This window comes from Zonotrichia albicollis, chromosome 1, assembly GCF_047830755.1.
Source record: "Zonotrichia albicollis isolate bZonAlb1 chromosome 1, bZonAlb1.hap1, whole genome shotgun sequence".
NCBI lineage: Eukaryota > Metazoa > Chordata > Aves > Passeriformes > Passerellidae > Zonotrichia > Zonotrichia albicollis.
This window is the reverse complement of record NC_133819.1, coordinates 116,109,290-116,124,909: the sequence shown is the minus strand read 5'-3', so window position 1 is coordinate 116,124,909 and position 15,620 is coordinate 116,109,290. Positions and strand designations below refer to the sequence as shown.

General features: G+C 39.9%; 1 protein-coding gene across 6 annotated transcripts in view; it reads right to left on the bottom strand.

Moving 5' to 3' along the window:
* The window catches only part of LYN (LYN proto-oncogene, Src family tyrosine kinase), a 49,686-nt gene that overhangs the window by 6,245 nt on the left and 27,821 nt on the right, over positions 1 to 15,620 (bottom strand). For all 6 annotated transcript variants that reach the window (XM_026791356.2, XM_026791358.2, XM_005479307.4 and 3 more), the window contains exons 9-12: positions 10,776 to 10,958; positions 9,311 to 9,387; positions 2,097 to 2,250; positions 608 to 739 (exon numbers count right to left, since the gene is read on the bottom strand). In XM_026791356.2, coding sequence (XP_026647157.2) covers positions 608 to 739; positions 2,097 to 2,250; positions 9,311 to 9,387; positions 10,776 to 10,958 — 546 coding nt within the window. The remainder of the gene's footprint in view (positions 1 to 607; positions 740 to 2,096; positions 2,251 to 9,310; positions 9,388 to 10,775; positions 10,959 to 15,620) is intronic.

The following is a 15,620-nucleotide window of genomic DNA, read 5'->3' as shown; positions in this document are numbered from 1 at the left end:
ATGAAGCACATGACCATGTCACAGCTACCCAAAGCAGCTCAATTTGATGTGCACACCTCTGTGGCCTTGTACCTGACTGTAAGGAACAACAAACATTAAACATTCCTAGTGGTACATCAGCACTGCTTTGGGGTCTGCTTTCATATTTGTTTAGACTAGGCTAGCACTGACAAATTACTGCAGCCTATTTGCTTATGAAAACACACTTTCTTAGTATTTTCAAATATTATGTTATTAAAGACCCCAGCAGCTTACAGAGCACTGTTAGAGCTTGCAGCACTGAATCCTCACCATGGGACTGTCCTTCTGTCCACAAAACAGGGATGTCAGAAACACAGGATCTGCATTTGCTGCAGTTGTAACACCTTTAGAACATATAAAAATGACTATATACCCATGGTCCCATTACTCTGTTTGCTAAAATTTACCCTGGAGAGGCATGTGCAGTACTTACATACATACATACAGTAAGTTTTCAAAGCAGTATGATTACCTGTAAGATATTTTTTCCAACTGTCAGTGTAACTTCTGCCAGCTCTCTCCCTGCGTATTTTCTTTGCCTTTTAGCACCAAAGTATAAATACAGAGTAAACCCACAGGTCCATACCTGGATAAGGAATCTTTCCATATGTAACAATTTCATACAGGAGAATCCCAAACGACCACACATCAGATTTAATAGTGAAAGATCCATAGTTAATTGCCTCTGGTGCTGTCCATTTAATAGGGAATTTTGCACCTGAAAAAAAAGCAGTCTCAAATAGTCACTTAAATCCATTTCACATCCAGCCATAGATGCAAAAGCAGTAGCAAGACATAACTTAAAAAGTCATTACTTAAATTACTGTCTTTCATATCTAACTAACAGATTCCAGAAATTGCTATATAAAAGCAAACTCCTTACAGTCAAATAAAAACATTCAGGCAGCCTTTGTTGGGAATACTACATTAATTCATTTGACAACAAGGAGTAATACGAGCAGAGTCTAAGCCCTTTTTAGCCTGTCTAACATCACACCAGGTGAGCTAGGAAACTTTTCTGATGGCAGCTTGTCAAAGAAACTTGACATAAAAATTTATAACCTGAGAAGTTAATTTAATCAATATACAAAGTCCAGAGCTAGCTAAAACCCACAGATATGGGTCTGTACCTCTGAAAACTGCTTAACCAGACTCTTCCTGCTGATCTATTGAATTGCTATAACTCAGTGCCTGCTGAAGAGCTCATCTTCCTTTAATCTCAGCTGTAGTGTGTTGCTCTCTTTCTCATATTTTAGTTCTTCCCCTCTTGCCTACATTACCAGAGTATCCATCAAAACTGTGAAAACCTGAGGCTGTGTCTTTAAAAGGAGAAGGGCAAAGCCAACCAACAAACTACTCTGAAAAGCTACCCTTAAGCATGGAAGCAAAAATAAAAACTTTTCACTACAACCAACAGTGCATTTCCTGAAAGGATCCTTGACAACATTAGCAAAACACTCATGGCCAAACCCAGACATACACCTTTCACAGCAGGCTTTTCCTCTGGCCAGTCCTGACCCTGTTATCTCCCATCCCTGTGCTGAACAGGGCCATGACCCAGCCTTCCAGGGTCCCTGCAATGCTGCTGAACATGCAAATTAATGCTGCAGCTCCTCCAACAGCTTCCAAAGTTCTGCTAAAGCTTTTCTTGTTACCAGCAACTACACCTGCTTGGGTTTCTTCCTTTGAAAGGAGGTCCACAAGGCATTTAAGGATTATAAGAGAATTTAAGATCACAGTTTCTTGGCCTTTAATTCTGTGAGATGGAAGCTGAGACTATGCAATTATTTTGTTCAATTTAGGAAAAAATGGTGTGCAGTTAAATACTGTAGATTGTCCTTGTCTTTCAAATTTATTTAAAATAAACTCATCAAAAAGCTTGGGCAGCACAGAAAGGTTATTTGTTTCCTTTACTCATTTTAGAAGTTGGCTTCTAAAGTTGGCTTTTTAGAATGCAGCCCCTAGGAAGCTTTTAGTGCACTTCCTATCCTTGGTGACCATATTTCTGCTAGATACAGCCTCACTGCCTCCCAGAGGCAGAAGCTTTAAAGGCAAAAATAAAAACACATACATACCTTCCCTTGCTGTGTATTCATTGTCTTCGATCACTCTTGCTAATCCAAAATCAGCAATTTTACACATCAATAGGTCTGAAACCAGAACATTTGCTGCTCTCAAATCTCGATGGATATAATTTTTCCTTTCTATGTATGCCATCCCTTCTGCAATCTGTAAGCAAAAGAAGAATTATTTTGATATTTCAATACCATAGAGCTCCATTGGCAGGTCTGATCCTTCTTTCTTCAAAGGTATCAGCAAAGCCACATCCATCTATTCATTATTGGTGTCTTTGGAGAATTTTTTAGATGGAAGCCAGGAAAGGGGGGATTGCCATGGAAAACCTATGCACAGACCCAGCCCTGCAAAACTCTGCTTATGGTAGCAGCTCTGAAAGAATTATTTGGGTGAATAACAGCTGGCAGGATTAGAGATGTATGGAAGACATTTCCTGAAACAGAATATGGAACAAAATGTTCCTAAGGTTTCTATTAAAATATCTTCTTTCCTAGTTTATTTTCTGGATACTAAGAAAATAAAAGGAATTAATGACTTAGGATACAGGTGCTCTGATGAAGCAGGTAGTGATAAAGCGACAGTGCAGACAAAGTTAAAAAACCCCAACAATTTTCTATCTACCCAGTATAAGCCTGGACAATTAGGAAGCAATTACTAAGATGGGGAAACACCTTCATTTTCTTCTGCAACACGTACCTGTTCATACATGAGGAATTTTTGGCAACAGCCAGCTGTCAGATAGTATCATAAGTAAATATAATCTGCATTTTAGCAGCCCAAATTGATTTCCAAACCAAATTAATAACCTTGAAAATATGCAGAGGGGATGATTTTTTTCCAGACTACTTTTTTTTTTTCAGGAAAAAACAAAAAAGAAAAGAAATTGAGATAATAGAGATAATAGTTTCTAAACTCAGAGTAATAAAACTGATGTGTAGACTGTATCCTGTCTACAGGATACAGTTTAAGCGGAGTTTAAGCGGAGTTAAGAAAAAACCAAAACCCTGTCTTTGGGAGGCATCAGTTTTTATCTTTCTTGTGAGACTGGTAATGGGACATTCCCAGTCAAGGCTCCACCTGTGCCACAGGTGTCTGGGATGCCCGTGGGGAGGGACAGACCCCCAGACCCCTCTTGGCCATGTGATTTGGGAGCCCCTATGCCCTCAGATCTGCAGTGGAGCAGGGAGGGTCCTTCAGCAGTGCCAGTCCCTGGCACTTTCCCCACAGGCTCTGTGCTGTGCCCTGAGGAGCAGACCATGCAGGGATCCCTCCCCAGCAGCAGAGGTGCTCCTTCCAGCTGAGCAGCAAAGCAGGCACAGCAGCTGCCCAAATTGAAGAGGACATGAACATCACTTCTGCTTCTTCGTTTTTCAAAAGTCCCCGAGGGGCGCTGCCAAGGCACTCGCTGCCACCACTTACAACACAAACCTCACAGTCTTTGTTCCCCTTTTTTGGTTTAAGCAATGGAAAAATAGAGCCGCTTGCCCTCCCACTTCCTCCACTGCAAACCTCTTGTTACAGTCAGATACATCCTTCAGAGAAGTGTGACACTGCCCTTGTACAGTGCAGGGGGGCTCTCACACCAAACCAAGAAGAAACTCTGATGAAGAGAATGAGCAACACCTGCATTTCACATTTTCTCGAAGCAAGTCAAACATTTACTAATGAAGAAAGCAGCTGCTGGTGAATAATTGCCACAAAGAATCCTATTAAGGGCTTACAGACACCATGGAAGAGCAGTATTTAATTTAGAGTCTGCTCTGCCTCTCTCTGCTCCCCATGCCATTACATGGGTTTGGGAAGGAAGCAGAGATGAAGAGGAAGGTTTTGCTCTAAGATCAGTGCTGAGTTTGGACTGGCCAGCATGGCAGATAGACCCAAAATGCAGACAGGTCTGGTAATGCCACCAAAATACATCAAACTCCACAGAGGAATCAGCTTCCCTCCTTCCTCCCTGCACAGAGATAACATTTGGGTGAACTGCTGGATAGGGAATGAAGAATCACTTCACAAAAGAAACATTTGCGATCATGATATTTAGTTTCCAAGTCCAACAAAGAAAAGCCATTGGAAAGATGATTTTATTTCCTCTTATTTGTGCTAGATTCACTGAAAAATGCAGAAAATTCCAAAGTAGGAAAAAATTAACAGCAAGGAATTTTGAATCAGTGCAGGAGGGGAAACACAGCGACCAAACAACTGAATTCACGCATCTGGTTATGTTAAACCTTTGCTTATAGGAAAGGAAGAAATAAAAAAATTGAGATTTTTTGATTGAGATGGGTGCCAGAGCCCACGTGATAACTCCTAATGATTATTGTTGGGTTTTCATTGCCAAATGAAATGTTAACGCTAGAGAAATTCATATGAACAAAAGAAAATTAAAGCCTTTTCCCCTCTCTTTTAATGATCATTGGTACCTGTCAAGACTGCTCAGCTACATGTAGCATCTATTTGGAAGCAGAATGGGAAAGCTAATTTGGGCTTTAGGAACATCTTTTGTGGCTTTTAGAAGAGAATTCTGCCTGCACTGCTCAAGTGTTAGTGCAAAGAAGAAGTAGTTCCCAGTCACCTTTAATGAAGTACTGACACACACTTTTAGAAATACCCAAATTAAATCCTTTCAAAAAAAACCCCAAACAAATCTCTACATATTAGGAACTGTGCACCCAGGGTAAGAATGAAAGAAAAGTCCTCCAGGGGACGGTGGAGGTGTTTTTGATCTGGACAGAGCTGTCATTGGCCTGGGATCAACCTTTCAATAGCTGTACCTTTCAATAATGTCCACATGCATAATAAAATAAAATATACTTCTTGATCACAGAATTTAAAATAAAATATACTTCTTGATCACAGAGTTTTCAAAAAGACACGGTTCATCTTCCTGTGACTCATTGTCTATGAAGAGGGTGTAGACACTTTGTAGCTGGCCAGTGAAAACTGCTGCAAAAGACACATATCTTCAAATGATACATCAGTGTAATAACAATTTTCAGTTTGCAGTAGTGCTTATCCTAAAGGTGAAGTCAGGAAAAGCTGCAAAATCATATTCCTCCTGTCCCAGTCAAGCAGCTATGTAGTTAAAGCAGATTCACAGAGAAAAAAATTATTATTAATGTAATGTATATAATTATGCACTGGAACATTAGAGTGTATCATTAAAATTCAAAGAAGCATGAAAAGGAATACACAGTGGAAATATTACAATGCCAAATAAGACTTAAAATTAATTGTAATCTAGGGATGACTTTCTACTATGATTTTAAAAATGAGGATACAGAGGAATTAAAACACTGCATCCAAAATCTCTATTAATTTTATTCTAAGTTTACTATGATTTCAATGACACTGTAGCCTTGGAAGACAGAAAGAAGTTGCCAGTCAAGCAGTAGATCATCGAAGAATTAATGAAACTATCAGCACTGCATGAGAAAGAAGGAATGACTGTTTTTAGGACAAAGCTTTGACCCTTTCGAAAGTTATGAGTTTGTTTAGTAAAAACAGGCAGAGTTTTCCTAAGCACAGCCCTTACACATGTGCATCCTACACAGAAGGTAATGGATTTGCATAAGAAGCAGGAAGAGTTTACACATACAAAAGGTTTGCTGCATTTGTGTCATACGTTTTCAGCAGATCTAATCAAGCAGGAACAACTATGAGTTCAGGAAATGTGAAATAAAGAATTGGATGCTCTTCTCGTAAATTGCCTCTGAGGCAAGACAGAAACCAGCCAGTAAAACCCTGAGTCTTCCAGGTGCTTTAGGAACTGAAGGAGCCAGGCTGGTGCTGACTCCTACAGAAAATGCCACAGCTCTACTCTGTACTAAGGTAGATAGAATGTGCTTGAAGATATGCTTGCAAAACTCAGTTTCCCTCAAAACATTTTAATTTCAGAGACCTCTAACATTCATCTCCAATGGATAAACTTGTCTTTGCCAGGGCATAGCTAACATTAAATTCCTCCAGCCCTTTCATGTGCACTGATTAAAACATGAGAGATACCTTCAGCTCTGTCAGAGAGCAGGCTGCTTTAGAAACTGAGCTGGATCACCTTCCCAGCAGGCATTTGCTTGCCATCTCTTCTACAAACCTGATGTCATAAATCGTGACCATTAGTACAGAAAGTAAATCACCAAAGTCCAGACCCCACACCTGTAAGTTTGGGTAGGCACTGATGTAAGTGTGACCCAGCAACAGCTATCTCTCCAAAAATCCCCATCAGCAGGTGTGTGTGCCTGTCCAGACAGCTAAGCCAGTACAGCAGAGCAGCAGTGTAATGTAATTTCTTGCTTGAAAAATGCTTATTTTCAAAAAGTTGTTTATTTCACCCAGAGGAGCAGTCCTCCTTTTGCAAAGTCAGAATGTTTCACCTCTTGCAAACACATCTTTTTTCAGGACTCTTCAAGGCAAAGGCATAATGAGCATAATAAACAACAGCCTGGCAATGCAAACAACAACCCACAGTGCTCTTGACTTGGAAAAACAGCTTCAGCTGGGTTTCCTGTACAACTGCCTTCTTTACCCAGCTAATGGTCACAGAGACCACATCCTCCTCTCCCTTTCTCCCATTCCCAGTCCCTCCTGTGTTTGTAAAATCACAGATGGATGAAGGCAAAAAAAGCTAATGCTCAGCTATTATTTCTTGCATTTTCAGTGTTCCTGAGAATCTTGGATTAAGCAAAGTGCTTTGCCAGAATGGTATGATCAGAGAGTAATGAAGAGCTCAAGTGTGTGTCCACCAAGGGAAAAAAAAAAGCCTGATCTTATCTAAGAAGAAGAATTCTCACCTCTTCACCACAAGCTTCCTTCTATTTTAATTTTAAACTCTCCTGAAACATACCTCTCCAAATTTCTTTCCCCTTTGCTCTGCAGAGAGGTTAACATCACTTCTGTAAGAATAAGTTAGTGTTCCATTGGTGCAAACCAGAGTCACGCCAAAAAACTCCACACCTCTTGTGTTCTCCTTTACACACAGCCTACATTCAGGAAAAGTGTGATCCACAAGTTACCTTAGAAGAGGTCTGAAAAGATTTTTGTCCATCTTTTGCCCCAAAGATCTATCAATTAATTCAGACTGCCAGAGGTAGAGAAGCCCGGTGGAACATCTGTGTTGGTCAGAGGGAAATCTCTGGTCTGGAACCACACACATGCAGCCTGCAAGTCTATTCCTCACACTCCTGTTATCACACAGTGGCATTAAGGGCTCTTTACAAACATGCTCAAAAACCCTACAAATTCTTTCCGTAAGAAAAATCCCAGTATCTCTGTTCCAAAGTTTTGTTTGGGCCTCAGCCAGAAATCCTCAGAGAGGCATTCCTGAACATCCCTTTAGGATGACTGCAAGCCAGTCTCAGGAATTTCTCTTGATGGTTCACATCCTATATGGCAAGAGGGACTTCTCACACCACCTGTGCAGCACAAGGTCCTGGCCTCTGGGGCCCAGGGCAGGAGCTGGCTGAGAGGGGCTGCTGTCAGATCAGGGTGACAAGTGATGTCCATTTGAGGTGACCTTCAAAGCTCTGAGAATGGCAATCTCTGACCCTTGTAATCTTGAAGTGATTTACCCAAGCTGTACACAGAGTTGCTCCTTAGCTCATTACCCTATTCAAGCCTTAAATTCCTGAAAACACAGCATTAATTTAAAATGAACACAACATCCCTAAAAGGTGTTCACTCCAACTAAAAGGTCTGCTGTGAAACCACATGTGCTTTTCTCTCCCCATCTCAGGTCTCCTTTCACATCAGCACTCACAGACATTCTTTTCTCTCTTGAATTCTACACATTATCTTCAAAGCTACCTCTTTTCTGCCCACTGTCACTCATGTCTTCAGACCATGACCTGGGATCCAGCAGATTTTCCACATCTACAAAGCTTTTATCCCACTAAAAATAAATTCTCAAGGACAAATTTCCCAAAGAGTTCAGAAAATTTAAAGAGCCTATAGCCACACTAAACCAATACCTATAGGAAAAATAGCTTTTCCATTGAGTCTATGTGAAATAAAAACCTATATTTGATCGATTGAACATCTACATAACAATATGTGATATATAATATACTATAGAATACAATAGTTTCTGTTGGAAAGGACCTTCAGTGATCATCTAGTCCAACTGCTTTACCACTTCAGGCCACTTTAACCAGAAATTAAAGCATATATCAAGGACATTGACTAAATGACTTTTAAAATATGATAGGTTTGGGGCATTGATCACCTCTCTAGGAAGTCTGTTCCTAGGTTTGACAACTTTTTTGGTCATGAAATACTTCCTAATATCTAATCCTATAATTATTTGTATAGCAATAATTACATTAAAAATTCATATAATATTCTTATTGTGAATTTTTGGTGTAAATTCCTAATGCTTTATTATACCTATTATTTTTGTCCCATTTTTTCTCATGAGTTACAACAAGTTAACATAATAGGGTACAACAATCTGTAAACTCTAATGCATATTAAAAAAACCCAAAAAAAGGTTGGTTAACAATAACCTACCAGAAATGCCATCATTACCTACTACTAACATGAAGTACAACCTGCAAATGCAGAATTACTACTCTGTTTTAGTTACATGCCTCCCTGAATACCCAATTCTGATAACTGTCCAAGACAAAACACTGGGCTCTGGGAGCTTTGATTGAGGCTTTGACACACAAATCACTCCAGAGTCTCTCTTCAGTTTCATCTAAGACATAGATAACTTGTATATTTTGAAACAATCATCCTGATTCATAAATCATACACTAGTACCTGAAACACCATTTCACAATAATATACCTAAGAATTTGAAACCAAGAAGGGTACACTGAGGTTAAGAGGAGTTTGATCAGTTAACCTAACTTAAGAAGTAAAAAAAATGACACATTTATTAACTTTGAAAGGATCTGCTAAGCAAAAACTCACAACTTGTCCTTACACTTTCAATTTGTAGCTGCTCAAATTGAAAGCAGCCTTTTCACAAAGGAAGGCATCTGGGTACTGCTGCCATCTGAACAGGTCACCAGCGGTATTTAAGAGTTAAGCCTAACCACATATTCCCTTTGAAAATTCTTCCATCTGCCTCCTCCTTTCAATTAACTCAAAATTTACCTGTAAATTGCATTTTTGTAATGTAAACATCCTTAGGATAAAATGGCCTAGTATGAGTTTCAGACTCTAAGAGAAGGAACCTCAAAATATAATTTTGAGCACATTTTTTAAGTTTTACCTGAGCAGAGAAGTCTATTAGCTTTGGAAGCAACAATTTACTTCCTTCATCACTCTTCAGAAAATCCAGCAAACTTCCTGTTTAAACAGAAAGATTAGATCAGTGCATCTTATTACAAAAAAAACCTGTCACATTGGTTCCCCAATTTTCTGGGTAACAAAACTGATGCAGTGAAGTATTTTGACGTATTTTCATGTTGACTACAGCAAGACAATCTCTTTGCATGATTTAACAACAGGAACCCCCAAATCAGCATGTCAGACATTCAAGTTTTGCTGTAGAAAACTCCCATGAGATCACACCTCAGTTCAATGGGACTGAGTTTGATAAGCATCCTACTCTTTCCTACCATCAGGAAAGCTGTCTAGGAGAATCACATATATCAATCCTTTCCAAATCATACAGACTAAGTGCCATAACACTTGTTCATTAAGTTACCAGCAAAATTGCTTGAAAACAGAACAAAACAAGAAAAACTACTATGTAATAGGACCATTCCTCACTCACCTTTATCAATTCAAGTCCCACATAAGGCAATTCCTAAGGTTTGTTTTAACTGCCTTGCTATCATACCAGAAACAAAAGTTAAGTAGGGAGTCCAAAGGAAGCAGAGCTATTCTGGGGGTTATGCTCTAATTCAGAAACAATAGAAAATGCTGCATTTAAGAAAACTGTAAAAATGGTTTATCTCACAAATGCAGTAATGAGTCATAAAATTAAAGCTTCAGCCCATCTTAAGGATGATAGGTGCTCCTCCCTTTAATATTTGAACATTCAAAAGTAACTATAATTTCTTTCTTTACAAAGAAAAGGAACTAGTTTAGGAGAAGCAGAAGAGTTCACTAAACTATTGCTTGCAGATTGTCGTGGTTTAACCCCAGCCATCAACCAGAACCCAGGCAGCCACTCACCCACCTCCCACCAGTGGGACCAGGGAGGGAATCACAAGGGTAAAAGGCAGAGAACTCATGGGCTGAGGTAAAGACAGATTAATAGGAAGATGAAAAGCAAAAGCTGTGCACACCAGCAAAGCAAAGCAAGGAATTGGTTCAGTGCTTCCCATGGGCAGGCAGGTGTTCAGCCATCTCCAGGAGAGCGGGACTCCATCACATGTAATGGTTACTCAGGAAAACAAACACTGTCCCTCTTTCCTCCTTCTTCTCCCAGCTTTCTATACTGAACATGATCCCACAAGGTCTGGAATATCCCTTTGGTCAGCTGGGGTCACCTGTCCTGGCTGTGTCTCCTCCCACCCTCCCGAGCACCCCCAGCCCCCTCACAGTGTGGCAGCACCAAAAGCAGGAAAGGCCTTGGCTCTGTGCAAGCCCTGCTCAGTGATAACAAAACATTGTGTTATCAACTCTTTGTTCAGCACAAATCCAAAACACAGCCCCATTCACCCACTGGGAAGAAAATGAACTCTAGCTCAGCCCAAATCAGCATGCAGATGCAATGTTTTTCTCACCTTTTGCCATGAACTCTGTTATAATATAAATAGGCTCTTCTTTGGTCACCACAGCATAAAGCCTAACGAGCTTATCATGCTGAAGTGTTTTCATGAGGTTGGCTTCCTCCAGGAAGGCTTGCACAGACATTGTTCCAGGTTTCAGAGTCTTCACAGCCACTTTGGTACTGTTAAGATAGTAACCTACAAGGACGGAACAATCAGTGCACTGAAGTCACTCTGCAGCCCACAGTGTCCCAACCAGCAGGAATTTGTAAAGCAGGTGAGGCTGGATTCCAGGAATAGCTGAGAGCCTGAAAACAAGTGCCAGATGTAGCACAAATATTTATGCTAGAATTCCTTTTTATTTTGCAACTTATACAGCACTGCAGAGAAAAATGACCCATTCCCTATCTTTAGAAATCAGTTATCTGAAAAAAAAATAAAGCAAGCAAATGATCTTACTTCATACCAAGCTTCCATTCACAAGTAGCCTCTGAAATACTTGGTCAAGGCACATTTCAATGAATGTCCACTTAAATTGCCTCAGAACAATAGAGTCCAAGGACTGTCTGGAAATTTCTGAAGTATCTTAAATCCCATGATTACACTTATTTCATGCATGCCAGTCTCATGCTTACAATCCTTCCTGTAACCCTTGGTGCTCAAAATGGAGCATTACGGGAAAGTGCAGCAGAATGGTTCTCGTGACCAACACGGACACGCTGCCAGGACTGCAATCCTGCAGTGCTCAGCACGAGATTCAAAATGTGATAACTTCTTATCACACAGCCCATGCCAGGAGTGGAGGAGACTGTGGCTGTGGCTCATTTCTCTGTTTTGCAAACCTTCTAACGTAACATTCTAATTATATAAAGAGCAACTAGCAGTAAAGAGAAAAGCAGTGAATTATTTTCAGATTTAATGTTTGCCAAACAATAAATAAATGTCAAAGTAGCATTAAAAATATAGCGGCGAGCACTGATCCTAAAGTTTATCTTTGCCCTAAAGTTCATCTTGTGAAGTCATATCATTTGAAAATTGAAGAAATAGAAGAGAGAGAAAGAGAGATATAAATGCAACTTTTATCCCTCCCCATAACCATTGCAACATGGTAGAAATATTTCTCAGAAGAGGTGAAACCTTCATGACTCAACAAAATAGCTCATTTCCGTATTCAGCAACAATCCAGATCATTGCCATGATGGATACACTTCTAAACTGGAATCCACCATTTCCTTATGCTATTTATTGTCCAACAAAAGAAATCAGGGGCAAAGCAAGGACCTAGCTTCCAGACCTTAAGTGCTTGCTCTGAGCACTGCATCTTTTTGACAAAGGATCATCACCTGAGAAAAGCCACTATGCCACAATCACAAAATATTCACCTGCATGATTATTTAAATCTATTTTTCCAAACATGGTCAGGTCAAACCATACCAAAGACATTTCTCGAAGTTACCTAATAATAAGAAATTACAGTTACAGGTCAAATCCACTCTCAAAGCTCAGGTATATGATTTATAACTATCAGAACAACAGAAAATAAATATATTTCTCTCTCTTTAAGAAGCAGAAAGACTATTTGTATCATTTCTACTATTCCATTCCATGCCCTAAAACAGAGCATGAGCTCCACTCTCAATTGGTTGAATTCTCTACTGATAATAGAGAATACTAATTAATACAACTATTTAATTGTTGTATTAATAGAGAATACTAATTAATACAACTATTTCAGTGGAGAAATTATGACCAACACACTTAAAATTAACTATCTAACAGTATTTTACATTCACTAAAGATATCCCTCAAACTCAGGTCTTTTGTTTTAAAAAAGATGGTTTGCGTTACTAAACCATCTCTGTGATACTGAGGTTTTCTGCTGTAAAGAAGTCTACTTGACTCTCTGGTGGTATTGTGCAAAACAAATAACTGATGAGAGCACTAGAAATACCTGATCTTGGATTTCTCTCTTGTTCATTTATTTTATCATGTGTTGGGAGGGATGGGACACAAAAACAAGATGGCCATGAGCTCTGTGACCACACTCTGGTATTTCCAACAACTGCAGAAGAAAATACACTTCCAAAGCACACATTACTTATATTCTAATTCAGAGCTTATTGAATAAGAGAATCCTTTACACCTGAGATGCAAGCAAGATGTGACTCATTAATAAAATACATCATAATCACTGCATTTGCCTTGTTAACTTTCATCCTAGCCCTGCTTGAGAATTCTCTTCGTGGATTATTAATACCACAGAGCATCATGATTCACATCATATCAGTTCTCACTAGGAACAAAAATGCATAAAACATAGACCCTGCTCTTGCAGTGCAGCTCTGCTTCACCACATCACTAAAGCAGCTGCCCAGATGCACTGAACTCCATGGTCTTAAAACCTTTCATACCATGGCAGGAAGGCAGTCTCTTTGCAGTTTTAGCCACTGTTAAAAATCAAATGTGAAGCAAGCACTAGCATGAAAGTCTGAGGATCGTGTGATGATGTCTCATGCAACAAGCCATGTTCTTTTTTACATATTAGAATTTAATTCTCAAAAAAAATTAAGTGTTTCAGTATTTATTTTGTAGTTGATTACTTTTATTTAGACAGAGTAGTGTCTTGCGTAGCCAGGCTGTCCCCAGATTCTTGCATGGGCTTAATCAGGCCAAGGTGTGATATGAACTTATAATAGACAAGTGAGGTTGAGTCTACCATTTCTGAACAGGACTGAAGATGCAGAGCTTTGTGAACAAACCTCTAATATGCAGTTTTCTCCTTCCTCTGCTTTTCCAGTAATTCCCTGGGAACAACTTGTTGGAGCTATGGAGACATGACACTACTAGAAGGCAGAATGGCTGGAGCAGTTACTGCTGGAGGAGTACTGGGAAAGAGTCTGGGAAGCAGCAGCTTCTCTGCATCCAGCTGCACACCAGCACTTCACTCCTTCACCTCCTACAGCCATCATTCAGCTGCAGGACAGAATAATACAGCAGCAGCTAGCTCCATCTCTCACTCATCTCCACACAGCCCATTAAATGTGAAGGCAGAAAGCCCAGGCTGCAATGATGACCAAAACAAGCACATAAACAATAACTCTGTAGCCTAAACCCAGAAAATCTTTATAAAATGCATAAAATTGCACTTGTATTGATAGGAAAAAAAACCTGGAAAACTGATAGCAACTTTTCTCTGTGTTAAAGTAACTCTTCAGAGCTGGAGGAGATTTATCTGCCCATTTCATAAAACAATTTTCTGCACAGGTCATACAGGAACACAGCCAAGTGCTGGGGGCATATGGAGGCCTGCTATTTGTTCCTAGGATTTTCTTACTCTTTCCATAATATAAGTTAATTTCCTCCAAACTGTTCAAGAGGAAGATGTCCACAAGGAAGTGCAGAAAGTAGTTATAGAGATACTAAAAGGAAAAGACCATAAAAGCTATAATTGCCTATCTTCACGCTGCAGTATCAGCATTATCTATATCTCTCAGAAACGTATCTTTCCCATATTTCTCAGAAACACAGAGGGGACCTGTGGAAAGCATCTGTGTCCAACTCTCCGAAGGACACCTAGACTTGGCTGTCCAGGAATTGTGTCCAGTTGGTTTTTGATTCTCTCCAAGAATGGAGACACCACAACCTCTCTGGGCAGCCTGTGCCAGTGCTTGGCCACTGACACAGTGAGTGTTTGGAAGGAACCTCTGTGTTTCAGCGTGTGCCCATTGCCCCTGGCCCTGTCACTGGGCACACTGAGAAGAGCCTGGCTCCATCCACCTTGCACACCTCCTGCAGCTATTTGCACACTCTGATAACATCCCCTAAGCCTTCCCTCAAAAGAGAGGTGCTCCAGTCCTCTCATCATCTTTGTGGCTCTTTGTGGGATTCTGTCCAGTAGCTCTGCATCTTTCTTTACTCAAAAGGACAATTCCTCTGAGTGGGACACTGTTCCCTCTGAAAGCACAATTCTAAGTATCCTTTATCAAGAAGAAATTTATTTAGTAATGGAACCATGGAACAACATTTCTAATTCACATGATGGCTGAAAAAAAATTTTTGTTCTCTGTGAGACGGCAGTGCAAGAACCAGCTCTCAAATCAGGAGAGCACAGCAACCAGATTATTGCTCAGTACTCCAACATAACTCCCTGGGTGATCATTACAATACACACTGTTTGCTGACACCCTGCACCACACAGCTGACCTAATATGCTTTTCCATCTTGAACTTCTTTGGTTCTAAGATTAACCATGCTCCTGATTTGAGAGGATCTGTGCCATGCAAATCATCTTCTTTCACTTCAGAAAGAAAGCAAAGAAGAGGAAATGCAGCCATTGCTTTCACAGTACATTAGTTTTTCTCACAGTGCAGCATTCAGACATAGGCCTCAGGCCCAGTTTAGATGTTAAAATAATGACAAAAACAAGAGGAAGCATCTTGAAGCAGAAACACCCTTTTAAAGTTTTATTATTTTCTGTGTCTATGTGCAGAAGTAGTCACTTCCCAAAATGATCTGCATTTTCAAGCAGGTGATTAGCTCCTACCACAAAGTCTTCCACAGTGTTTCAGTGTAAATTAAACATTTGTTGCCCTGGTTTGTTAGGCAGAAATAACTGCACAATGGTTGACACTTGTCCTGACTAGTATCTAAATTGTCACTCATGTATATCATAGCTAGAGGGTTTCTTAAGCCTCTTCTCGTGAAGGCAGATAAAGGCTGAATTTGGCTATATTACATTAGAGATGTGCTGTTTGCACTTTTTACGTGATTTATACCAAAAGATTGCACCTGAGACTCAGTTAGAGCTTTTTGATTGACATTGCAGTTGAGTGTGTTTAATTTGCCACTCAAACTGCACCA